Source organism: Ornithodoros turicata, chromosome 4, assembly GCF_037126465.1.
Source record: "Ornithodoros turicata isolate Travis chromosome 4, ASM3712646v1, whole genome shotgun sequence".
In the NCBI taxonomy this organism is placed as follows: domain Eukaryota; kingdom Metazoa; phylum Arthropoda; class Arachnida; order Ixodida; family Argasidae; genus Ornithodoros; species Ornithodoros turicata.
In genome coordinates this window covers 28,767,764-28,795,363 of record NC_088204.1, presented here as the reverse complement: position 1 = coordinate 28,795,363, position 27,600 = coordinate 28,767,764, and the positions used below count along the sequence as shown (strand labels likewise).

Below are 27,600 nucleotides of genomic sequence, written 5' to 3'. Positions count from 1 at the left end.
GCTGCAAACAGTGTGAGTTGCTCAGGTGTGAGCTACCGTTATTTCGCCTGCCGCAAGGTTTCTGCCATGGCGCACCAATCTAGCCAACGACTTCGCCGTCCGTTTACCGGCGTACGAGCGACTCCCGCTTGGCCTCGTTCCCATGTTGACGGACTGCGAAGCCGTTGATTAGATTGGTGCGCCATGGCAGAAGCCTTGCGGCAAGCAAAATAACGGTAGCTACAGTCCTGTCTAAGCGTACTCCAGCTGTTGGTTAGATTGGTGCGCCACGTCATAAGCTTCGCGACACGCGAAACTACGGTAACGCTGCGCCATCTCTTACGCGAGAGCAGAGGCTTGGGAAGTGCCTGCCCTCTGCGTCCCCCTATTGGCCGGCATCCAGGAGGCGGAGCCTCCCTCGCTCTTCGTCAGCAAACGCAAGGATAGTCGTTTGATACTCTGCCTGGAATGACATCATCGCAGTTTATATTACCGCTACTTTATCCAGTGGTACTGCACGCCCTAGGAGAATATGCATGAGTTCTACAAATTTCAGTATTTCCAGGTTTCAACAGAACGAGGAAGACGTGATACTTCCCAGACTGGCCGCAGATATTGTAGCCGCCTGTCAATCTCTAAGAGGTGTTTTCCAAGGTGGTACTTTTTGGGTCCTCTGTGTGTAAACCAAACGCATGCAGCAGAACAGACAAATCCTGAGCATACTGCATGCACGTAGTCCATGACAAATCCGTAAGAAAAGAAAAAATAGGAGAGCAGGAACAGCGCACTGCCTCCTTTAATGCCACGAACTGGTACACCATTTCGTTCAGCCTCAGCAGCATCTGCAATGAAGCTGTCGTGCGTGCGATTCTTTGCTGGAATGTCTTGTATTGGGTAGACCACGTGCCGTGCCCACCTTCCCAACATTACATTGTTCACCCTCTGCTTCACACCACGCGCACCCATGCCGTCCGTTGAGCTGCGTTATGTTCATGACTAGACAGTGGGCCACTGTCCCGACAGAGCAGGGCCCAGGGAAGACACATGGAAGATTTTTAATAGCCATCTTTGTTGATCAAAGGAACACCTTCTGTGGAAAGAATATTAACTTCTCTAATAAATGGTTTTAAAAAAAGAATTCATCACGGGTTTGGATATGCCAAACCACAGTCCAGCAAGCACCACATTTTCTACACGTACATTAGAGGGAAGCTCATTTATATGTAGCTGAAGTGGCCATATAGACTATCGCGAAGATTCGAATACAGCCACCACATCAGTGTTCCAAGTAATGCTTATGTCGTCTTCAAGAGGCATATCTTGTATGCAAGACTTCAACGTCATAGTTCATTTCATTTTTCTATGGAGGTTCATGCTGTTCGAGCAAGTCTTGCAACTGGCTTTCCATATCAAGCATCACAAAATAGTTGCCTTCTTTCACAAGTTCATCAACACAATACGAGGTGTTGCAGGCGTACAAGATGCAGATTTTGAATTTTCACTGGCAGCATTGTACACTTTAGATACGATGTACAATTCTTGCAGTATCCATGAAAATGTGTCAGTGCCTTGTGACCACGGAAATTCTGGTAAAATAGGTACATTGTCACGGGTATCGTAACTGCTTCCGGAAGATGTGCACCAACAAGTCGGAGAAGACTTTCTGTGGCTTCTTTTGAGAAGTGATACCGAAGACTCTGCGTCATAACCATCAGTTGACACTGACCACGTGTGACCTTTGATGATGTAAATGGCGCTTTAGTATTTGCGTCTCGTTTTGACTTTCCAGTAACGTTAGGAATCTCACGCCGGTGCATTTCGCTAGCCACTTTACTTGTAAATCTCCTCCCAGTTATTTATCATTATATTTCCTTAACCGAAAAAGTTATTCAGTTCGCGTATTCTATTAGATGAACTGCAATGACGTCGAGGAGACAGCACGCTTAGCTCCATGAGCAAAGTGAGACCGCGAAGGCACGCGAGGTTTCTTCCATTCACGCGAGCCATCACTAGCGAAAAATGCGCGATACACATCCATGTTTGCGAGATTCCAGCAAAATGACGACAAGTTTACCGCCGCCGAGACTACGTCGTTTTGTAACTACCTCCTCTTTGCATCGAGGCGAAAGCGACGTTGCCAGCAGCAGCAGGAGCGTGGGAACGTTTTCAGATATGGGGAGGGGGAAATAATCCCGCGTGGGGGTGCGGTTGGTCGGAGGGTTGTTAAACGTAACCCATGTGCGTTCTTGTAAGGAAGATGATCAAATGAACTATAAATAGTAATAATAGAATAATGACAATAAACGCTGAGTGGTGATATTTGTACAAATAAATTGCGTAGTAGAATACATATAACTAAAACATACGACTAGTTATACGCGGCTTAGGAGAGACAGGCGCCGCCGAAGGGCATGCACGCGACACCTAACACCTGCAGCACCCGTTTCCTCCCGTGCCTCTCAAGGCTGGTTCACACTGCTGCGTTAGCTTTATGCGAGAGATATGTTGTGGATTTGTAGCTCATAAGTGGACTTTGAGATGCGTGTGGTGGTGGTCTGAGCCTCGTAGTACCTGATTCTCTTCGTTGATGTGTAGTCAATTTCGTGACATTCAACGTAGGTTCGTCCCACTGCTGTGCAGAACAGTCCTTGCTGTGTTGTGTGGAGATTCTTCTACGGGATTTTGTCGTATAAATATCGCCTCGTTACTAGTATTCGATATTTTGATTTACTGTGACTGTGAAATCCGTACGTTGCTTTTAGTGAAATAAAATTCTCTAACGAAAACAAAGGCCCCTTCTGCTAGTCTTCACTTTCTGCTTGTTTTCACAAGGAATGGGTTCATTATCTATCTCTATGGAACATTTTTTTGTTGTCTGAACATTGTGTATCTCTATCTAACCCTTTTCAAGGGTCAGTTTCATTTACAACAACCTAGCTCGCAAGTCGTCGACCCTCACAAGAAATGTGGTCGGTATGGTTTTCAGACAGCATGGACGTGAAAGTAATTTGCTTGTACGTTATCAGGTTGTCAGGTACTTTCCAGAAAACAAGCGAACATGTTAGCTACAACTCTGGTACACAACATATACGTATCACGTAGGTTCGGTCGAACACTTTATTGAACTTTATGAACTGAATTATGTCTTGAAAGCACACTTCACGCAGTCCCGATGATTGAGCACTCGCTCCAAACTTCTTCAGAAACAAATTACAGAACAACCAGACACAAACCTTTTGCCGTCGCTCACCGCCATGCTAACCCTAAACGGCGTCGAACGAGAACAATACCAACCAACCTCCTGATTGGCTTGCAAGACCGGCTGTTCAGGCTGCAGAGCAACGGGGCAGCACAGCAACCAAAAATTCGGATACGGGAGCAGTGGGGAATTTCTGCAGCTCGGCAGAGCTGCTGCTTTCGCCCAGTGCTATGGGACCGCTCGTGTCGCTGCAGCTCTGCGGCTCCGCTGCTGTTGCTCTGCTGCTGCTGCTCAAATCGAGGCTATGGGATTCCGTCTTTACGTCCGCTGACAGCGAATCATTGCAACAGAACATCCTCCTGGATGGAACGGTACACGCAAGACGTTATACGGTGCCGTCAACGCAGCAATATGAACTAGCCTTTATAGTGTATAGCTACGGCTAAAACGAATACCACTCTTTCAATGCGGTTCCTAAAATGTTTGTGGCGCATTACAACACTGTTGCGTTGCAACGGGTTGCTTCAATAACTGTAATCAACTGAATCATTTTACAGCACCAAACGTACATCTTCTCTCTTCCTTCCGACCTACAAATTCACAAGGCACATCGTTGATCTTTGTCTTTGGAATGAGGAAGAAATGTCCATGATGGCGCTGCGTGTATCGCATTGCGCCAGCCTTCCAATGTCCTTCGTTTCGCAATGTCTCTTCCACGCGCACACCATTTCATACTTTTGAGTGATAGCACGCTACTGTATAAGAAGAAGATACTGCAGCAATGCGCACTCACGAAGCCATATTTGCTGTGAATCTCGGTCCCGCTATTCACAAGGTACCCCGCTCCGTGTATTTAGACGTGTGAACTCAGCATCGCGGGTGACATCTTCATCAAGCTGTTGCACACTTCTCCTTGTGTTTTGTATATTGGACGCTCACACAAGAATTGCGTTTTTAATATCGGCTACAAACTGATGTTCTTCTGCCGAATACCGTGGCCGAACAGCAGTCTGAGCGATTCTGCGTACCGCCATCTGTGGGGGCTCCCGAAAACTGGCGCGACCTAATAGACCTATCGCGACGCTAATCCCTGATTGGCCACTTGCGCGCGTCGTCCCCGCCTCTTCCGTAGCCCGACCCTGAATTATCTCTTCGCCTTGGACTTCCAGGGGAGCGTCGCGTTTCTATTCTTCGACGACGCCCTGGCTGCCGCTCGCCAAACGCCGCGTCAGGATAAGCGCTGGAGAAACGCCTCATGCGGTTGGCGCTTTAGGGCCAATTCCCACTTGGCGACGCCCGACGCGACGTCGTGAGCCCGCAGCTGATGTAGAGGCGCATTTCCGCCGCCCGGGTGTTCCCACCACGGTGGCATTCCGGTGTCCAAAGCAGACGAAAACTCTGGAGGCGCGACGTTTCTGGGTCACCTAATTGGTTGCCAGTATATGGTTCTCGCAGCTCTCGCAGACGTCGTAAAGCCTTTCGGCTTGGCAATTTTGTTGGCTCAAAAGTCTCTCCTCTACCAACGCCGGAAATGCGCGTCTATTTCCGCCGCCCGCTCACGACGTCGCGTCGGGCGTCGCCAAGTGAGAATTGGCCCTTACAATAGACGCTTCGACGGCAATTGTCAACAGAACCTGCTTTTCTTTGTTATTAAATTGTCTTCGTGCGCCATGGTTTATATGCATGTAGATGACTGATCTAGTCGCATTTTAATTTCAGGGGCAACTTTCGCAGCACCTGAGCGAATACTCAGACGTACCTGTCCAGAATTGCCTTTCGAGTATGTAAGTAACATACGCAACTACAAAGTAATGTGACCGGAACTAAAGTATGTTCGAAGTGACTTTCAATTAAACTTGCGCGGTTGAGCAATTACAGGTCGTTGGCGTAGATACTGAGCTATGCATTCTGCAACGAGTATTCTGCAACGATGTATTCTGTAAACTATCCAGGACTCCAATAGAGCGGATGTGGAATCATGCATTTATATTTGCCGTGACCAAGGATTCTTCCGTTACTACGGGTACTTGTCGCCACAATATAACTGTGCAGTAAGTAAAGAACAAGTGAATATGTTTACTTTGATATTCGTATGCCCTCCCGCATGAGAATCACAATAAATTAATCAGCATAATGCCTTTTTTTATTCAACACATTTTTTTAGATACAAACACACACAAAAAATATCAGCGCTGCATAGTTTCTTCTTCGCAGGTGGATTATACATATCGCATTTCCCAGAAAACATATGGTTAAGCAGTTTATTAATTAATTTTAGCTAGTCTCTAATACTTGCATACCCCCTGATGCAGCAAGTCCGCATGGCCGTAGAGCCCATCTGCGAAAACGAGATGTGTGCAGTTCTAATAGTATTTTTTTTAAATCTGTGTGGACTTAGAAAAAGACACGATGGATTTAGGTACAGAATAATCTCTCAATAAGTGACATTGCATAGCTATATTTGCCAGAAGTTCTACTCAAATCATTTGCTTCTGTCGTAAAATCTAGGGCACACAGGATGGTGCAAAGTTTTCCGGGAAATGCAGCGAAGGCACTTGCAAAAATGCGTCACGAGTCGACTCGTTCTTGGTGAAGATGTGTGGCGACAAGAATATCACGGCTGTAAGTTCATAAATAAGCTAATAAGCTCAATCTTATCGTATATAACCCCAAAGGCAGCATTCTGTAGATCTGTTTATTTGTGTAACATTATCATATCATCCTGCATAACACTACGCTGACCCGGTTGTGTCCCTTTTGGCCGTCCACGTTGTCAGACTTTCTCCCCTTTTTTCTCTCCCCTTGCGTTATTGTGCGGAGCATCATCTGTGGTGCACGGTTTTGCACTCAAAATTCGCCAACACTTTAGTATAATCTGAAAGATGTCTTACTTGATATACTGGAAGGAATGCAATGTCCAATATGTCGGATAAATCCTGAACAGCATAAGGGAGAGGTTCTCATGCTATAAAATTGCTATAAATTGCGCCAGAGATAGTCATGGTACCCTCTACCAGCTGATTTAGTCTTCCTCCCAGGCACCTTTGTCAACCTTTAGTTTTCACAAAATATATTTCTCCTGCAGACAGCCCACCTAGCAAGCCAACATGTCGTTTGGCTGACCTTTCCTCCCTCCTTTTTTCTTCTTCTTTGTTCTAATAAATATATCCCCCTTCTCGATATTTCTTTCCTCCAGACAGAGGGTTCTGAACAGGTGGGGAATTCCACCCAGGGGTGGGGAGGAAGGAATTTGGGAATGCAATGTGGAAGAATGGCACCATGTAACGTTCACCTCCAATCGGCACTGATCATTCACAGCACATCTCCCTCGCCGGCAACGCTTCGACGGTGTGTGATTATGGCACTCTTAATGACATATTGTTCTGCACCCTGATTATCCAATCATAGGAGAAGTACGCCTTTTCGTGACACTGATGTAATTATGTTAATTGGAATAAAAAAGTCCATTCCCCGAGTATTCCACTAATCACAAGTGATAACTTGTATCATTCTGTGCAGTTGTTAGACTTCACCCTGCTCTGCCGTGAAGCTCTGCTCTAAGCGTGTGGTTGTGCACAGTACTGGGTTGGCAGTCTAGCGGTCGTTTATCACGAACAATGCTTTCAAGAAACTATAATGGGAGAGGGCGCTGTTGCTGCCTGGTATCACGGACTGACGGAGATTCGATCGTCGCGATGTGCTTGGATAATGTTTAGTCTCTGTAAAGAGCAGCAATCCTTCGATGTCGACAGCTTTGCAGCTTTTCAATGAAAGCTCCTCTGCTGGTTTCATTCGCTCATGGACATGCATTTGAACCACTTGTTTTTCGGCTACAGTATTCCATTCCTATTCCATTCTGAATGGAAGTTACCTACTGATGCGCACACTATTGGGACCCGTGGCACTTGAAAAACAACAACAACAACAAAGGTATTCGTTATCACCTATGAGTGGGCGAAAAGGATCATGATGATGCGGGGGTGCCGGCTGTAGAAGAGGTGGAGTTCCTCTACATGAGCGCCGACCGGCGATGATGGTATGCCACGGAGAGGCGATGACGGTGGCCGACCTCCATGGCCGCGCCGGTGGAACTGAGAAGCGAGTGCTCCATGCGCGTGGCCAGCCATCCTTATCGTTATCCAGCGTCCGCTACACGGGTCCCCCTGCCGTCAGATGCGTTGCGGACGCATCCCAAGAGCTGGAGTCCAGGTAACGCGCCTGGGAAAAGCTGCAGTTGAGGGCGACCGTGGTAGACGTGCATGGTCGAACAGGTGCATGGCACGGCGCACGTTGGCGGCATGTCAGAGATGGTGAGGACGGGAACAACGACCCGTCATGTAGAGACGAGCGAGAGAGTGTGAGGCGCTCGGAGTCGTGGTCCTGGGGTGCCGCGACCGGCACGGGAGCCCAAGCTCGAGAGTCCCAGGTGAAGTGAGTGAGGCGAGGCTATGCGAGCCGTGGTGAGATGCCGAGACGGGCTGAAGCGTGCCGTGGCGTCGGTTGCCGCGACCGGCAGGTGAGCGCAAGGCTCGAGTGTCGCAGCCGGCAGTGAGAAGCGTTGGGTGCGGTGAAGAGTGCCGAGATGCGGCAGGAGTGAAGGCGTCTCAATCTGTGAAGTGCGCGTGTGCCGGAGGTAGTGCTGCTCGATGGTGTCGTCACAAATTTGGGATGGTGAAGGGCCGAATTGCTCCGGACGTGATGTTCTTCGTCCGGGTCACTAAATGTAGAGGAGGTGGAGTTCCTCTACATGAGCCCCGAACGGCGATGATGGTATGCCACGGAGACGCGATGACGGTCGCCTACCTCCGTGGCCGCGCCGGTGGAACTGAGAAGCGGGTGCTCCATGCGTGTGGCATCCTTGTCGTTGTCCAGCGTCCGCTACACCGGCTACAGATAAAACAGCAATATTCCCGTCATTTGCTTCCATGTGGCGCCACACAGTGTCGCACCAATTCGGAAGTAGGCTATCTGCCGTGCGCTCTCATGTTCCCTCTCACACAGATCACAATAGTACCTCTTGAGGGAGCTCTCTTCCTGTTTCAGACCGGGGCCTCCACATGAGCATAAATCTGAGCCTATCAATTAGAAGAATAATAGCCTGCCTTTCAGAACTGTCCAAGACGTAATGTCATTGAAAAAAAAAAAACGTCACCGGAAATTGATGACATGCGTTCGGGAGCAGACGCAGTAAACGTGCCAAATAACGGTGTATCACTGCTGCCGCACATCCCCACTGAACAGATACTTGTACTGCCGTAACTGGACTAACGTTGTGATAATTAACATGAACTCCATTTGTTTTGCAACGCAGTACGGGCATAGAGGAAACAGGATTCTGCCAAAATCGTGTATGTACGGATGTGGACCATACAAGAAGGGTAGACTGCATTACGGACATCTTCCAGATGGAGTCGGATGTTGGGTACGTATACACACACACTACGCCGAGATTACGCACGTACAAGATAGCCAATCTACTTAAAATTGGATATTAAATACCAACGGTAGAATGTAATTAAATGAGGCACCAATATCGCAGTAATTAAGATAGAGCAGGAAACAACCTTCAAGCCGCAATAAAGACATTTGCTTGCCTTCATAACCTTTAGAAACGGAAATGCTGTTGCACTCCTCTTTGACCACCGACAATAACGCCGAAAATACGACGCCAATTAGTGGAGCAGCTTCTGCGCAATTTGATGTAACGACAGAGAGGAGAAGACGCATGATGAGAGCATGCCGGAATGCCCTTTCTGGAAATCAAACAAAATGTTACTCGGACAAGGCCAACCATTGAGCGCCCCTTGATACGGGCAAGTCCGATCGCCGAGCGGCCGGAGACTCTTTGGCGACCTGCGGGCATCCAGTGTGCAGCATGGCATGTGCAGGCTGCGTATTCGCATTTTCAGGGAAACCGACGCCACGCAGCTGGAGAAAGTTGAACTATCCGATCCAGGTTCGCGTGCTCGCGCCGCCCTTTGTATCGCATTACTGTTACGGCTCAGAGTCAGGCAGCAGAGGAGTCACTTCTTGGGACGTGTAAAGCGGTAAAGGTGTGTCTCGCGGGTGGCTGTGCTGAGTGCTCTAAATCATGGACGAAGGCGCTACGGAAAGAAAGAAACAAAGCAAATCAAATGATGTTTGCTCGGTGCCGCAGTGCGGTTCCGCGCGTCGAAAGCACGGTAGCCTGTCCTTCCACGTTTTTCCTCATGAGAAGAAGACCAGTCGGACGCCGCCGACTTTGACAAATCGCCGGAAGAGATGGATTCAGCGACTAAAGATCGGGATGCCCGTAACTTCAAAGATGTTGGTGTGTTCTCAGCACTTTAAAGCAGACGACTGCTTTTTCCCAGGTGCGTACGAACAGCATGAAATGCTTGTTTGTAACAACGTGTAACTCATTGTAGGTGTGAAGTGCAAACGTCGTCGCTTGAAATCAACAGCGATACCTTCACAAAAGCTGCCCGTATGCAGTGTGCACAATGCTGAGAAGGCAGCACAGCTTGAAGCACTGCGTATCATGCGGTAGGACAGAAGCAACAGAAGAAGTGCTACACAGCTAACCGTGAGTGGTCATGCTTCTGCTTGCGTGTCTTCCGCTGGACTGCTTTTGAAGAATAATACCAATATTATTAACATCGATATCGGCCGGTTAACTTCCTGAACATGTTAATTCCCCTCAGGTTCCATGTGAAGACTGCGAGTCCGCGGAAGAGTCTGCTAATGACCAATGTGATGCAGACCCTGCTGGAGAAGAGGAAGTCACAAGGTTGATTGGTGAGACTGTTGAGCATTCTGACTTCCCCATGTTTGAGAACAAAGCTGTGACTGTTTCATCTGGAGGCTTCGGCTGGAAATTTCTCGATATGCTAAATGAGAAAAATGTAAACAGTTTCACGGGACTGCCCTCTCTTGACCTCCTCAGAGGAATTGTTACAGCAGATGTTGAAATTCAGCCCGAAACAGCAAAGCATCGACTTTCTGGTAGAGAAAGAGTGGTACTAACATTGCTGAAGCTCAAGCATAACCTGCCGCTCCACTTCTTAAGCCACCTGTTTGACTGTTCAGCGTCAACGGTAAGCGAAATAATTCCATCGACAGTCCCCAATTGTGTCAAAAATACTTTCCTCTGTTGTGACCATGCCATCGAAAGAACTAGTCCTAAGCAATATGCCAGTGCACTTCGCAAGGTATCAGAAAGTCCGTTTCGTGTTTGGTACTAGATTGCACGGAAATTCCGCCAGCCAAAGTCTCCCAGCCAAAGTGCTTAAAATGCGCATTACGGGTGTACTCGTATTATAAGATAGGGTTCACATGTAAGTACCTGATAAGCCTAACCCCAGGAGGTATCATCGCTAATGTGAGCAAATGCTACGGTGGCAGATCATCGGATAACGCAATATTTGCGGCATCTGGCATCTTAGAGCAGTTGCTACCAGGCATAGACGAAATAATGGTGGACCGGGGATTTCTCATTGATGAGCTGTCATCGGACTTGTGAGGTCGCCCTTCAAAGGTAAACAGAAACAACTGTCGAAAGCGGACGCAGTCCGAACACAGAAAATTGCTTGTGCAAGAGTGCACGCAGAGCGCGTAATTCAACGTATGAAGACTTTTTGAATACTGACTACAAAAGTGTTGTGGAGCCTTGTTCCACTCTTGGACGACATAATGGTAATTGTTGCTGGTGTGATGAACCTTTCACCTTCTGTTTTGGCCGATGAGAAGTTGAAGTTGAGAAGAAGAACGCCTTGTACCTATTGTACATATTTTTCTGCATTGAATATACTGCGGCCATACATGATGTGAAGCCCATGGGAATGTAAATACACAATTATGCTGTAAGGTATGACAGGTATGTAATAAACAAGTCTGTGTTTGCTGCGTTGCACTGTTTGCCTGAAAGGCACACGGCGTGGTGTACGGAAGTACAACTGGTTAGAATGAAACCCATCAAACTTGACAGTCGTTAACACAGTCACAATTTATTACCCTGAAGATACTGTAGGCTCGGAGACAGAGGCAGGAGAAGGAGGCAGACCCTTATACAAGTGACAGTAACTCTGAGAAAACGTATTCCTCGTACACGGCCTGTATTTTTTCACAAACCTGTTCGAATTTTTCTTTATCATAAGGGACTGAAACGAGAACTGAGCTGGCTTCGGTCCACAAAAAGAAATCTGTGACATGCACACCTGTTACATCCATCTGCACATTTACTTGCGTGAAACAACCTTCAAGGTTTTCTTCTCGAGATTCGCAAATGAGTTTTTCAGTTCCACTGGGCATTACACTGCTAGCAGTGTTTGCTTTCCCTCACAGCACTCACAACAATACCTCACAACACTGTCGGGGCTGCAGCGAATGATGGGCAAACTCTGGGATACAAAAAGCCCCACATCTTGGATCACCACGGTGTGTCCCCTTGATATCAAACGTTGGACGTAGGCTTTCTTGGCAGTTGCGTCGTTGGTGACTCCAGCTCGCATGGGTGCTGTGCATACATTACTTGTTCGCAAAATTGCTGCATTCAGTGGATTTAAGTTCACTGGTCTTGCTGACTTCAACAGCGTTGAGGGCTTTGTGAAGCACCGGTGCGCAACACTAGCGGTGACCAGGCCACGTCGATAGTCATGCCACTCCCCAGCCTCATGCTGCCTTCGTGTTGCTTCTTCAACCCTAGCTACTGCATCAGTAGAACCATAGATGTTCCGCAACCATGGCACAAACAGTCGACAATCCTGGTTCCTCAGATTCTCCTTATTGAGCCGTAGAAGAGAGAGAAGAGGTGGTGGGTTGGTTTCCTCTGCAAGAGATAAATGTCAAAGTACGCATTACTGTTAAAAGTATGTTGCATGGTTATACTAAATCCCTGTGTTACAGGCAGTGACCAAATACTTGTCACAGTTGCATTAATTGGCATACCGAATACTTTTTCGCTGTTAGCTTGCAATCCTGACACCCTTGTAGCAGTTCTCACTCGTTTTCTTGTGCGAGTGAAGGGAAAATTTATAACTTCGTGCAACGCTCCAACGTGAAGACAGCATACCTGTGCTTTTCGATGGCAGATTCTGGGCAAGACCGTCGCAACTTAGCTATTACCGTCACCTTCTAGGGCTCTATCACATGTGTCTTTCCTGGCTTCACGTGACAGAAGTCTTGCAGAGGCACTGCGTCGTACATCTGCTGTGCATCCTTCTTCGACCAGGCGCACTCAAGATCTCTACAACTCACTTCCTGAAGTGAGCCAATGCCATTCCTACACAGAGAGCATGTACTAGCTCTAAAACTGAGTGACTGTCACTTGTGTTACAACAAACGAACAGGTGCGTCTGTTCGCTCTTTGGAGGTGCCCTAAAACCTTTGATAACGTGCGAGAACATCGCAGTGAATACTACGACCCGCGCTATAATGGTTAGCATCATCTCACAATTAGCGGGTAGTTGCATGCAGCAAGTCCCAGTAGTTTCCTTAACGCCTGTTTGCCGATATCGGGCCATATAAAACTTCGTTAAAATCAAAATATGTGGCAAGTCGACTTCGTGCACATCAGTACTTCGTGACGTCTTGTATTCAAAACACAACCTTACCTGTAGCAAAGCAGGAGGACAGGTGCAGTATGCTTGCATTTTCCGGAATTCCCTGCTGTACACGAACACATCCTGTTTTCTATATGGGTCCCGCTGGAAGTAAACGTGAATGCTACCTTCAAGAAGTGGGGATGGCCAAACACGCCAGAAGTTCGCAGGCAGTAAGCGACGGCTGTAGCCCTGTCGTTCGACTTCTCACACAAGCCCACAAGCGGTATGTGATTGGCGTCTCATATCCGTTCGCCTTCACTGAAACACTGGGAATCTACAGTGCACTCCAGAAACTTCAATATCGTTCACAAGCTCGGTCGGACAACCAACCTGGATACGTCCGCCATTTTGAATGGTCGGGGCGACGCCTACAGGTCGTCGAAAACGCGAATAGTCTGTGATTGCCTTGTTTGATCCCACTTCTCGCACGGTGCTTCCGTGTTAGCGTGGGACGTGCTCGTACAGCCAAGAGAGTAACGACGTGTTCGACGCGATATGGCCGCGTGAGAACTCACATCGATAAACGGACACCGACGTATTTATCGAGAACTTTTCGGTTTGGATACTGCAGTGCGAACGCAAAGCAGCGCGGAGACAGTCGCTCGCACTGCGCTCCCATTGCTGGTGCGAATATTCGAATTTTTGGAATATCGAAGCGAATACTTTTCTTTTCGATTCGAATTCTGAACTGAACACGAATTTCGGTATTCGAATTGCGAATCGAATCGAATACCTCTTCCATGCCGAATATACTCGCATACTTACCGCTCAAAAGCCCCGCAAGAACTGTGATGCACCTAGGATGTGACGTTCCTAGAATCACTAAATGGACTCTACAGATGTGCCCAGCGAGCAAGCAAGACGTATAGTTCTACGAACATCTTTGTGTGTGTGTGAGCACCCCTGGAGTGGCGGCGGCCGTTTGAAAGAATGGACAGCACGAAAAATACCTAATTTATAAAAAAAAATGCAATTTATACCAAAATTTTGGCACGAAGTGGCCCATGTAATGGTTCATCCAGGTATATGTCCCTCACATGCACATGCAGGTATGTGTGGTTCTCGCAGATTATGTCTATACAATTCGCAAAGGCAGCATGGGTGTTGGTACAAGGTTTATTTCTATTAACATACCGGGTAAACACTGACTAGAGTTGCAAACTTGTGGACAAGTTACCGGACATCGTGAGCCCTTTTTGCACTATAACATACCAACAAATCTAGGTACTCTTCCAAAGGAGATAGTAACATGCATGTACACAAATCCCCATACTTGTGTCACTGGTAGCTGAAAGCAATGCCTGTGTCTTCAGGTCCATGCCCTGATCTTGGTTACTCCAAAGGCAACCAGTACTTTACACACGTGTGGGGTGGTCTGAAGTCGAGGTTACTAAAGAGACAGTGACGGGACACATCCTACTCTGTAAAGGAAAATGCGTACACGCTAAAAAAGGAAATTGTGTTACGGAATTTGAAAAATAAGAATCCTGACAGCGTGCACTGACATAGCATCAGTGATATAAATGCGATGCAGTTCAGACACTCCAACTGTAACTGATGCTATTTAGCGACAAATTATTTACAAGAGGCTCACACTAGCGTCAGATTAGCGAGCACATAGAAACCCAGGGATATTGAACAACAGCACAGTCAGATCTGAAAAGGTAACAGTATTCGTTTACCTGAGATGTGATCGCAGCTGCAGCTAAACTGCAGTGCCAACACATGGCTCACAGGGCAGGCGTCCTTTCGTCACCTCCAATCCATGAGGCTGCAAGCACCTATAAAAATAATAAAGGCATGAAACCAAGAGTACCCGCGCCAACATCACGCCTGCGGTGTTACACAGCCAGCTATGAAACGAAAGAACTGCTCAACGTACGCATTGTTTAACAGCGGGACTTCGGAACCAAATGGATTTCAAGCTTGCGGTATTCCCACAATCATTTACGCGAAGTGTACACAGTTATGAAATATCTCACTTGAAAACAAAGGTGGAATCATAAAAACGACTATCGAAATTTGAAAAAGTCTGGCTCCCGCCGAACGTCGATAGAAGTACTTCTTCCTTTCTCTGCTCGACCGACGTAACCGTGCATTAGTCACACCATTCCTGCGCTGTTCTTTCACTCTTTGAGAAGCAGATGACCGTTGTTTCTTCCCATCTGTGTCCAAGTGATCGTCCACTGTGACGTGTACGCGCCTTCGTTCTTGTCAGTGGATTCCAGCTACGGCTTTTCGTGGCTTCACGTATTTGTGCTTGGAGGTGGCGGACAGCCGTGGTCCGCTGGTTCCGCGATGAGTAAACAGTGCAACAACTGCGAACTCATTTGTGAACCAAGCTCTGTGCGATGTTGTGACTGGAATTCGTCGTTTGTGTTTTGTGGGCTCGAACGATTTGTATCAACTCGTGTCTGCGTTCGCCCCTATACAGCACTTGCTCAGTGTAGGGACAAGTGTCTTAGGAAATTGACTGACGTTTCGGCAGCCGTTTTAGCAATGAAATGCCGACGTTTAATTTTTGCAGGAAAACAGCGTATACGAGAAACCGCATAATGCTACGGGACAAGTTTTATGTACGATTTATCGATGTGTAACACCTTTGACGGTATTGTGGAAAGACAAGCCACGTGAATACCAATGAGATTTTAAGCTTTTGTGGGGTTCTGTGCATTTTACAGAAGCCTTCTGTGGATCACACACTCCCACGTCATTCTGTGTCGTGTAGCATGCTAAAAACTACTGCACTTCATGTCTCACATCTGGATTTTGTTTTTAATGAGCACAAAAACATCCACACGAAAGCTCCAAAAGCCATGTGGTTGCACACCATGCAAACGCAAACGAAATACCAAAGCACATATTGCCACATAGAAATGTTGTTTCGGGGTTCTGAAGAGTTAGGGCATAGCATAGGTCCAAGAAATCAAGTCAGCGGGTGCACCTTATCCTTCTGTAGAGTGCTATTCAACTCACAACTCAGACCATGGTGTGTAAAAGGGATAGAGGCAATTTATGTGAGTGTCGTCATGGCATCTGGTCAGCCTCTGAATTAACTCTGTTGGCAGGAATTATTGCACACATCGCTTCGTATTTAATATTTATCATGTAGAACATGATAAGCACTTTGTAAGATACAACCAATGTCTGCAGCATATTCTCGACTGCCTCCTACCTTTACAGTTAGAGACACGTTACGAAATTATTCGCAAAGGCCAGTCTTACAGGGTAACTCGAGTCTTCATGGAAGTTATGCTTTAGCATAACCAGTGCACATGAAGTATGCTTGAAGTATATATGCTTAGACATCTATTATGTAGTGCATCATCTCATCTTCTGAACTATATATGTGGCTACATAAGAAATTATTTTTTATGCACATGCTGTACCTTCCTACTCATACATGTGCACACGAATAACAGTGAACAGTTAGTAGAATAGTAGCATAATAGTAGCAGAAGAATAGTAGTATATGTGAAGCGGCAAAAAACAATGCTAGACTCTACCATCATTGTGCCGTTTAAGAGTACAACTTTTATGTCTTAACAGGGATATCCCATCTGAAAAGACGCCACTTGTGTATTGGCAAGCAAATAAATCTATTTACATTTTCCGTCAATCAGCAATATTGGGACATGGTGCAAATATAAATGTCAACAAGGAATGTACTTACCAACTATCCAAACGCAGATAACGAACAAACATAACAAACGAACTGTACAGGATCAGCAGACTTAAAATATCTCGACAGGTTAATCACATCAAGCTCCAATAATAGGCTGGACAATCAAAGCTCCAAAAGAGAAAATGCCTCCGTGTGAGCACTAGACCAGGCATCTTTTCAGGTTTGCTCTTTTCATGTTTTTCTATGGTGTTTTTTTTTTTTTTTGCAATAGCAAACATGGCCATAGTGAAACACAAGCAACCAAGGGCAGGAGGAGACACCTATAACACAACTGCTAGCTCTCAGCTGATATATGTATTAGCAGACTCTGGAATATACACACACATGCTGCTAAACAAGTCACAATTTAACCAATCGAATACAATCGAATCGAAGACAAGAAAGGAAAGGGTTGTATATCTTCCCCCTCTCCTCATTCTATTTCACAGGCACCTGTAGTATCATCCTGAGTGTGCCCCTGCGTCCCCTGTGAGAGAATCTATCTCTGACTGCTTACACATGCATCTGTCTTGGATTTCTATAACCAGTTGCTGTTTAAACGCAGCCTTGATCTCTGTGTCTTGGAACTTTGGGGAGCATCCAGAGTCCCTACAAGGTATTGCCAGGTTTCCTGAAGGCATCAAAGTTTGTCTTTGGCTGTCTGCGTTTCACTGTGGGTCTCAGATACAAACTGTCCCATTTCAGCACAGTAGGAAACACAAATTTCTGAATAGTATCTGTTGATTGCACTGTACGTACACCCTATACAGGGTGTCCCAGCTAACTGCGAACATATTTAAAAATATGTATCTAACACTTTTTCCAAGATGAAATTAATTGCAATATAGCATATGCTGAAGGGCACTCCTTAGGAGGGCATTAGCAAAGTCCTAAGGCAATGTCTTAATTAACTTTTTAATTATAAAAGCTACGAAGTTGTCCCAATGAGAACATCTGTTCCTTCGGTCACCTGATATCGTAGCCGTTTTCAGAACAAAAATCCGTTCAATAGATCACCCGCAAAAAATTCGTGAAGGAAAACCATTTTTTTCGTTATTTTGTTCATTGCGCTTCTTAGAAGACGCGTCTTTCCTTCACCCCCAATGTGAGAGGGAGAAAGAGCACACTATTGCCTCTCGCGTCCTGGAAAAATATTAAAAGGAAACAGAAAATGCGACCCAAGATAAGGCTAGTTCCGATAGAGTCACCCGATACATTTCCTCTTGTTTTGTTCCCGCAAGTTAAAGCTCATCTTCCACGCATGAGGCGGCACTGTGCTCTTCCCCCTCTCACGTTAGGGATGAAGGAAATACGCGTCTCCAAAGATGTGCAATGAACAAAATAAAGAAAAAAAAATGGCGTTCCTTCACGAATTTTTTGCGGGCGATCTATCGAACGGATTTTTTTTCTGAGAACGGCTACGATGTCAGATGACCGAAAGCAACAGATGTTCTCATGGGGACAACTTCGTAGCTTTTATAATTAAAAAGTTAATTAACGAAAGTTAATTAAGACATTGCCTTTGGACTTGGCTAATGCCCTTCTAAGGAGTGCCCTTCAGCATTACTTAGCACAGACTAAAAGTACAGTGAATATAATTTGTGGCTTTCCATTCACGCTTAATGGCCGCAGCACTAGTGCAGGAAGGCCACTGCAAAGTTGTGTTGAAAAACACCGCTTCCTGTTTGCCATGTCTGAATGAAATGTGCCTAACCTGATCGAAAGTAACTGTGCTGAGGCTGGAGCACACAAACAGAAAAACACAACACAAGCTGCAACATTAACAGATAGGTGATGATGATTCGGGGTTTTATGGCGCACGGACAACTAAGGTAATTTAACAGATAGGTAACAGAGCTATTCCGAGCTCCACGTTGTGACAAAGTCAACAAGCAATTCACGAAAAGTCAATGAGTGCCTGAAATATAGCATCCGTGGCTCGTAGCAGGAAGGTCCATTTTGAACACCTGGTGCTAGCACTCACTGGCTTCTTCTGTTTTTTATGAGTTATTGGTTCAAGCTTCCATGTGCCTCAGAACATGAACCATTCATCAAGCACTGAATCCTCATCAGATGATGAGGGTTTGTCATCCCAAAGAGGCTTTCTTTCTTGCATATGTCCTCAGGGTTGCTCACGACTGCAGAAAAAAAAAATAATGACACGAAATGAATAGTCATATTTACTTTATGATTTCGCACAACATAAAGAAGATTGAGAGCATCTAAATTTTAATGAGATGAGACTTTCGTGTAGAAGGCTGCACTCCTTCAGGTCTAACATCAAGTTACAAAATTCCGGAATATATAAGGCATGTTGTAAGGCAGAGAGTGAGGGTTGGTACAAACATAAAAAATACGAACACATATAATAAAAATAGAAAGAGTGTACGACTCCATCAGTATGAAACAGACAAGGGCTGAGTTGACAAGACACTGTAGCATAATACGCGTACATGAATAACCATGGTGGCGAGGTCAGTATTTGGCACAAAAGGCGTTCACGGGCAACATTCAGGGAAACAGTGCTACAGTGTCAACTCATCCCTTGTCTGTTTGAAACTGACAGTGCTACAGTGTCAACTCATCCCTTGCCTGTTTGAAACTGACTCCTACCCGTTGTAAGTTCTTCATGCCCTGCACGACGATCCGACGTCGGGACAGCTTGGATTCTTCAAGACATATGAACGGTTTCGGCAGAGATACTTTTGGCCACGGTTATACTCATCGGTCTTGAAGTACGTTACCGAGTGCCGACCCTGCCAGCAACGGAAGCCTTCCCCTCCCCCACATGCGGGTTTGCTGCACCCCTTGCCCCTACTGAAGCCCCCTTTGAGCGAGTCAGTACTGATCTATTCGGTCCTCTTCCGATCACTGCATGCGCGACAGAACTGCTAGGTCATCGTGGCCATAGACCGTTTAACTCGTTACGTTGAGACTGCCGCGCTTCCCACTGGATCATCTGAAGAAACAGCCGATTTCTTCATCCACAATATTTTACTCCGTCATGGCGCCCCTCGATACCTCGTGAGTGACCGCGGTCGTCCATTTCTCGCGAATCTAGTCCAAGACAACCTCTCTGCCTGTTCAGTGACATACACGCCATCGTCGGGCTACCATCCACAAACGAAATGCTTCACAGAGCGCTTCTACCACACTCTGGCGGATTTCCTGTCGTTCTTCGTCTCGGCTGACCACGCTAACTGGGACTGCCTACTGCCATTCGTGACGTTTGCCTACAATTCCGCTGTACAATCGACTACGAGCATTAGTCCGGATCGTCTGGTCTGGTGTTTGCACGTGACCCGTCCTCTACGATCCACACCCTCTTCCCCTACGTCCCCGACACAGAAGACAACCTCACACTGGCTGGCACTGTCGCCAGGTCACTCGGTACCGGAGATTTGCAACCCAGGCTACTGCCAAATCTCGGTATGATGAGCCACGTCGATCCGTCATTCACGCTACTGGTGATCGTGTTTGGCTCTGGGTGCCTCGCCGGACGCCCGGACTTGCTGAGAAGTTCATCCGACATTATTCTGGTCCTTATACCGTTCTTCGTGGGCTCTCCGATGTCTCCTATATTGTGGAACCCGAAGATCCTCCCACGGACCGGCGGCGCCGGTCTACCGAAACCGTGCATGTCTCGCGTTTGAAGGCTTACGTTCCCCCGTTGACCGCTTCTTCCGGCGCCAGGATGCCTCCTTCCTCGGACGGGGGAAGCTGTGAGGGAGAAACTGACCGGTCTCCTGCAGGTAGCTCGTCATCGTCATCATCAGGCTCATCTGTTTAAGTTGCTTGGCGCGCGGATTCATTCGCTCTACTGCACGAAGCTAAATAAACGCGGTTCCACCCTGTCCGCGAGGCGTACCGCCTTTTCATTTTTTTATACATGTTTGTATTTTTATTTTTATGCTTGAACCAACTCTCGCTCGCTACCTTACAACATGTCTTCTAAATCCTGGAATTTTATAACTTCATGTTAGATATGGGGGGGGGGGGGGAAGAAGTGCAATCTTCCGCACGAAAGTCTCAACTCATTAAAATTTAGATGCTCTCACCTATCTTCTTTCTGTTGCTAATCTCTATCGCCGAATACTTGCACAGTGCTCTTCTAGGTACTACGTACTATGCTAGAAAATCATCTAAAAAGACTACACAGCACTGTTCAGGTACTTTTGCCTAGTGAAAAACATGTATGCGATATGTACACAGTATTTGTGCAGTAGACCCGCGAAAAATGTAATGAATGCGACATTGCCCACTACAGTAATGCACCAAGTGGAACACAAGTATTGTAGAATGCAGGCATTTTAGCTTACGTGCCAGTCCAGTATCACTCTCCAGTGTGAAGCTGTGACAGCTAAATAGTTTCCATTTTTTTTAGCTCTCAGAATACAGACAGTGAATTAATAACAGTACAAAATGCTAACATGAATTCTGGGCTACTCTTCAATGAAACGTTCACAAATAATAGAGGCACCTTCCTCAATGGTCGTTCATCACAATGAAAATTCTAAAACGTTATCAGAGACGACATCAGCCTCTGCGTGTCAGAAAGGATTGTAGCTCTAACACTAATCCAGCTAACAGTAACCAAAATGTGCAAAAGGCAAATTAACTGAACTAATGTAACGTACCTTCTAGAGTCAACCCTCGTTTTATGAACGTTCGATCTGCGAATCTCCTCGCTTTATTAACACTTCGTGGAGAAACCAACTGTATTCTTCTAGTTATTTAAGACCTCGGTTTATGAATTCCCCTTTTTTTTTCGAGAAACATTCGCTGTTCATAAGTCGACGTTCTACTGCATATAAGACAGTGAGGCTTGTACCACCCCATCCACAGGAACCTGTGTCTGGACAGCAAAAGTGCTTGAACTGGGAGATAGCAGTTAATCGGAATGACAACCGTTGTTTTCCACCCTGAAAGCAGATGTAACGTTGATGGCAAATTTAAGAGCGATGCCAAGATGTTTCCATGAGAGCGCCCATGAAAAGTGAAATATAGGTGAATACTCAAATTATAACATCACATTGTCATACCAGTTGGTGGCAGCTAGACTGCAAGTGACGTGTCAGCAATTTCTGCAAATTCAGCAAAAAAAGTGTCAGCAATGCAAGTCAGACCCTGCTTCATTTCCGTCTTCAGCATGCACCTGTGGTAATTCACAAGTTAGATTATCAATAGTGTTGTGTTATTCATTGTGGCTATATCAGAGGAAGCGCAGCGGACAGCTCCACAATCGATTCATGAAACTCCCTAATTTTATATCTGTTCCGCTTTAGGTGCTATATTTCTCCATAAACATTAACTTGAACCTCGACATACCCTTTGCTCCTGTTTTTTGCCTTGATCCTCCGCGCACATTCAAAATTCGTGTGTCAGGCATCTCACTTGAGACGATTTCGTGCGTAAACTATAATAACATTCCAGGACGAAATCCTTGGAGTGAAACCAGTCCGCACGGCAATCAGTCACTGTCAGCCAAGAACTTCACACTGCTTGGTCCTTTGGCAACTTATGATAGGTAACACTTGAATTCTCCGATGAATTGTTCTAACAGCGCAGTACGATTGCATTCTTGACAACTTCGCCGTGGCATATCATATCATATCTCTTCAGCTCATGAAAGCAAAGGTCAGCACAAGAAAGTGCGCTTTCCAAACGACGTCGTGCCAAAGAAATGTGTACATGCTTTGTTTCTTTGTTTAGCAATAACCACTAATGCAGCTGTTCCGGCAGGTGTTTGCTAATGTGCGATGCACAGAGAACGAAACCAAAGAAGCGGCCAAGCCAAGAGTCCATGCCATGCCAAAGACAGATAAAACTAGAGCAGTGACGTCGGTGCGCCCGTGCGCAGGGTTAGCGACGATCTGACGGGCGTGCTAGGAAACTAAAATAAATTTTATTCTAAAAACTACAAACACTTGGACCAAGATATTTCACACACATATTCAGTGTTCGCTAATGAATACACAGCGCGAGTATCGCTCAGTTCTGCAGCACTTCAAAATCGGCATATCTGACCTTTAACGCAATCGTTCATTGCACTAGGACAGGATGCTGGAACTGCGTCATTGACCCAAAGATTGCAAAACAAAATATGGGCGACGCTGGGAACTTCGAAACACTTCTGTAGCGTGAGCTCCCATCAAACAACCGAACGCGAGCGAAGTAATCTGAACTAGAGCTACGCGCAAGGCAGATTTTTTTGGCGGTGGCGGCCTGCTACCCTAGCACGTGTGGAGGCGGCGGCGACCTCCGACACATGGCGTAGCGGCGTCAGGGGGTTGAACGTGTAGTATATTTCTATTGTCGGGAAAAACTCACGTGACCTCTAGCGTTGGGCCAATCGTTGGACGACGGTTGAGTAGCTTTTTTGCTTTGCATTTTTCTGTCTCCCTGGGTGACCTGTGACGCTGGCGGTGCCTTTCCCTCTCTCATCTGTTCTCTACCCTCTCGCTCGCTTTGGCGGTTCTGGATTTTCGTTCGCGTCGAGTGAAATAAATAACAACTGTTTCTGTTACACGAACTGCTTGATTTTTCGAGATAGATATTTCCAAATCACAAACTGCAGCCTGCTGTAGCTCTGCAAAACACGAACATGATATGAACATTGTTTCTCAAGTTCGAATGATATGCCGAAGCAACTTTGCATTCACTGATGCCTCACGTGGAAGATTTCACAGTAGAACAACAGTATATTGGCTGCATAGGCACACACATTCAGAGATCCGGCATGACAGAGAACATGTCCATATCCCTTTGCTGCTTCTGTAGGCGCCTGGTTGACCCGCCACAAAGGAACTTGAGCAGCTGCTATGCCGAAAGATGATGCTCCAATCACTCTGAGTGGCTTATCCATTCTACTGTATCCATGCAGATGCTATTCTGAAGCAGATATCGGTTGAGTGCTTATACCTGAACAAGAAAAATAGGGATCAGAAAAGTGAAAACCAAAAATTATACCTGACAAAATGCTGCGTATGCCACAGGTGTGGCGCTATGCTATGCTAAGCGGCAGAATGGAGCAGGAAGTGACTTACCTGTCATCGAGTGGGTAGCGGAAAAACGCAGTATTCGTGTCCTTCTTGAATCGTTGTCGCACCAAAGCAAGCGAAGCACGCCTGCCTTCCACTTATCTATCACTGAATTGACTTACAGAAGTATCCATGAGGCATCGAGCTTTTCAGAGTCTGTATCGACAACATGCTAGGGAAGGACACTAAAAACCACCCAAAGCGGTACCGGCATAGATGCTTTGCTTGCGTCCCTGCTGCATCCAACACATTTCGAAACTTTGCGGAGAGCTGCTCGGTTGCTCCGGCACCGCCGACACGGTGTCGCCGGGTCGCCCGCTTGAGCGCGCCAAGGAAAGTTCATAATTTCAAACCAACCAATGAGCGCTCGCATACCGGGGGAGCGGCCTCAGGAGCCAATGGGCTCGTGACGGTTGAGAACTCGCGCTTCGACGTAAGAATTCTGACGTTCCATGACGTTTCATGACGTGAAAAGCTCGCAGCGCCTCACTTTAGTCCGCAAGTGAACTCGCGAGTTTCATCCCCTTGGCGGCGTTTCGCGGCGCCTGGATGGGCAAGATGCGCAATATACGCCATATACGCTTCGTATGCCATTCGGGGAGCATCCAGATGACCACCTGTACGGCAACAATGTGAAAGATCACCCTCCCTTACCCTTTAGATCATTTAGAGCCCCTGGCCGATATGTCTTATCACCTTACAGCGTAGAGTCCTAGGAGACTCTTTCGCAGGCGCCAGCACAGCTACAGTAAGGAGTCGAGTTTCGCCACTTCACGCATCACACTGCGAACTAGGTCAGACAGCTCTTTTTAGTGGAAAATATGAAGAACGGGTTTTTTTTCTCATTTTTGCAGGAAATTAATCGGTTTCACTGAGTTTCGAAATCGATGTACCGTTATGCAAGTCCGCCAGGTTGCAGTGTCAGCACATCTGGCGGCGGCGGCGCTGCAGAATAAGGTGCCGTGCGCAGCATGATAGAATCCCGCTGTTGCTGTAACTACACTCAAGCAGGTGCTTTTGGCAAAACTTCCATCTTGTACTCGTCGCACGTCATAGAACAACGCCATGTCGTCATAACGCCAAGATATGAACGTATTTTGGCAGCGTGAACTATGCGGCCACCACAACGTGGTGGCCCATTTCTCCTTAGTTTAAGGTTAAGTACGTCGCATCGGCTCAGTGAGTCTTAACGCGCGGTCGTCACCGCATCTTTGGAAGCCAACAGTACGAGGTCTTGTGTGCAAAACTGTGCGTCTTACTGGGAAATTATCGGATACAAAATAATTAACGTGATCGACATTGACAAAACATTCAAAACGTTGCGCAGAAACAACAACTGCATTGTTTACAAACGGTTTGGCCGCCGGTCATCCGCCGCCATCTTTAAGGTCACGTGTGCCTTGACGTTTGGTGTGACGTGCGACCAGGATCTGTCCAGGATGCATTGCGTTCGCCCAGCACGCTTTCGTCTACGGAGAAATACATTGGATGCAACGAATGCAACAACTCAGGGAAAAGAGGCGCTGACGCCAGGAATCGAACCTGGGTCTTCTGATTTCCGGTCAGATATGCTACCACTACACCAGTCTGTCAGCTTCGTTGGTTTCCGGGCGTATGAGGCTTACATGTTTGTGTCGTCCCTAAGTGTGGTCTGCCTCAGCCAAATCTCGTTGTTTACATTGGATGCCACCCCTGTGATGGCGTTCCAGGCGAAAACGGCGTGGCGTGCGTAGATGTAGTTTGAACACGGACCGTTGCGCTGGCTGCGCCCTCTGCTGCAATTTAGACATATGGGCCGTCGAAGGTGATTTCCACACCGCCGACGACGTTTCCAAACTGGCGTGCCGAGGGTTTCTTCGCACCTATGGCACCTCTTTTTGTCTCATTGCAGCCCTCTCACGAAGTCGTATTTTTCTTTAGCCTGCGTGTAACGATCTTTAACTTTATTCAGACTAGGTTCTACATGGGCTCACTGCAAATAAAAATTGAATTTAATCACGCTGAACCTCATGGTTGCTAGGCACATGGTTTGTAGTCGCTCTGTCGTGACAGCAGCAAAAACAAACTACTTTGATAATTTTTCGCAGATCACAGAGGCAACGCTATGTCATAGCTCCTGTGAAAAAGATTGTAGAAATTTGTGACGCAAGTCTAAATGTGGCCACCATGTGACATGCTTTTAGGCGCATAACAGTAGACGTCTACTGCGAAATATCTCGGCCATGTCTCGTAGACCATCCCTTCTTAGATGTCTGAATAACGTATAGCGTTATGGACAGCCTCTAGACGTCTAAATTTATCAGTATCTGTAATGTCTCAAGTTAGCCCAATTTTAGACATATACTAGCGCACCTGCGTTGCCTTGGGAAGCATAAAATGGTTGAGAACCTCTGCTTTAAACCAAGCATCAGAGGGGCGAATGAATAATGTGAAGACAAAACACTTGCTCATGATGTGCCCGTCGTAACACAACATTTGACAATGCAGCAGTTAATTTTATCTCCTTATTCTGTTTTAGGCCCGAAGTTCCATAAATCGGTCATACAACCCTGGGTCGTATTACAGGGGGAAGTGCAGCAACGGAGTCTGTCAATAGCTTCATCTGGCCAAGAACACTTCTCTGGATGCCGTCATTCGACTAGTGCAGTGTTGAGTCATTCAATAAAGACCTTAGTGAAAGGGTCGCAGGGAGCACTTTGTCATCAATTTTTCCACCATATTTTCATATTTTCATTCATTTATGTGATTTAGTCCGCGTATGGAAAAGTCATACAGTCAACCAGTGTGCTTTTTCGGTGCTCTAGAGTTTGTTGTTTCATGAATCAATGGGGGGAGGGGGTTTATGTTTATTAGGACAAAAGAAAGGAAAGCCTGAGTTGGTATCCTTCGTGCACCTCAAGTGTGTGGGGCGATGGTGGGAATATGTCTACTATAATGGAACAAATAAAGGTTAACCACACAAGACTCTGCTTGCACTTCCGCTCCAAAATTACAGGACAGTTACGACTGTGTAACACGAATTTCAGCGGTAGCCGTTATGTGTGGATGTTGACACTTTTATTGCTGACATATGCGCAACTTCTTTAGAGTGACGAGCACTGCCTCCTGGACTGTGAAAAAGTGATTAGCGAGACCAAAATATTACAAAAAAAGGACAAAAGCGGGACAGGAAAAGCCGAAAAAGGGACACTTTCTGTGACACCGCACTGAACTGCTTTTGTTAGCTTTAGATTATTTTAACTTATTTTTCATAACAGAAACCGGAACTGAGTGTTTCCCACAGCGGTTTCCCGAGATGTTCCCGTTAACAGCTACCGCTGTAAGAATACTAGTCCGATGCGTAATCACTGTTGACGCTGCCTCCCTTACTCTTCAATGCTCTTCCTTCTTCTTGCCAAGCTTGCCTAGCTTGTACAAGAAGTTCTGTTCGTTTGGGTACCTGAGTACGCAGCTGCAGTCACCCCACTCTATTTGGCAGGGGCAAGTAATGTCGATAGAGAGACGGATGAGAGATCAACGAGGCGGTGAGGAAGTGCGGCAGGGTGGCATTTGATTGATGGGTAGTTGGCAGGTGAAGCGTATCAGATTCTGCATTGCAGGTGTGACATATTGGCGCATCTAATTGCTCCATTTTAAACAAACGCAGCGGAGTTCGCACTACATTCAAGCGCAGCGTATGGAACATCGATTCTTCCCTCCACGATGTACGTCAACGCAGATCATGGGCCGCCGACGGACTAATGGATCGCACAAAGGCCTTAGCTGTGATAGCATCCTCTACAAGAGCCTTGTGGTACAGGACAGAAGCGGTAGATGTTTAGTTGGCGGAGAGAGGGTGTAATGGAAATGTCATTAATCGGATCAGTATCTGGGCTCGTCTTCACGTAGTTTCAGAACGGTCGTGTTCACATGGGACTACGTGGCCTAGGAACCACTAGAAATGTACACGGTGACCCAAGGACATTTCAGCTCGGGGAAGTCTCTCACAGTTATCACTTTATCACTATCGCTGATCACTTTATCGGAGTAAGCAGTCATCGGATCTAACGCTGCTTTACTATTTCTGAGGTTCGTGCAAGATCTCTGTGTCGAATAAGAGGTTAAATTATGTAATGGTAAGTCACAAAGGCCCTCAAT

The 27,600-nt window shown here is 46.6% G+C and overlaps 1 protein-coding gene across 2 annotated transcripts in view; it reads left to right on the top strand.

Moving 5' to 3' along the window:
- Nucleotides 1–26,146, top strand: part of LOC135392888 (uncharacterized) — a 61,450-nt gene extending 35,304 nt beyond the window's left edge. For both annotated transcript variants that reach the window (XR_010422283.1, XM_064623556.1), the window contains exons 2-6: nucleotides 4,898–4,962; nucleotides 5,131–5,229; nucleotides 5,687–5,800; nucleotides 8,490–8,600; nucleotides 25,982–26,146. Coding sequence is in view for 1 of the 2 variants with exons in the window: in XM_064623556.1 (XP_064479626.1) it covers nucleotides 4,898–4,962; nucleotides 5,131–5,229; nucleotides 5,687–5,800; nucleotides 8,490–8,600; nucleotides 25,982–26,059 (467 nt within the window). In the remaining variant the exon portion in view is untranslated. The remainder of the gene's footprint in view (nucleotides 1–4,897; nucleotides 4,963–5,130; nucleotides 5,230–5,686; nucleotides 5,801–8,489; nucleotides 8,601–25,981) is intronic.
- The last annotated feature ends 1,454 nt before the right edge of the window (nucleotides 26,147–27,600 follow it).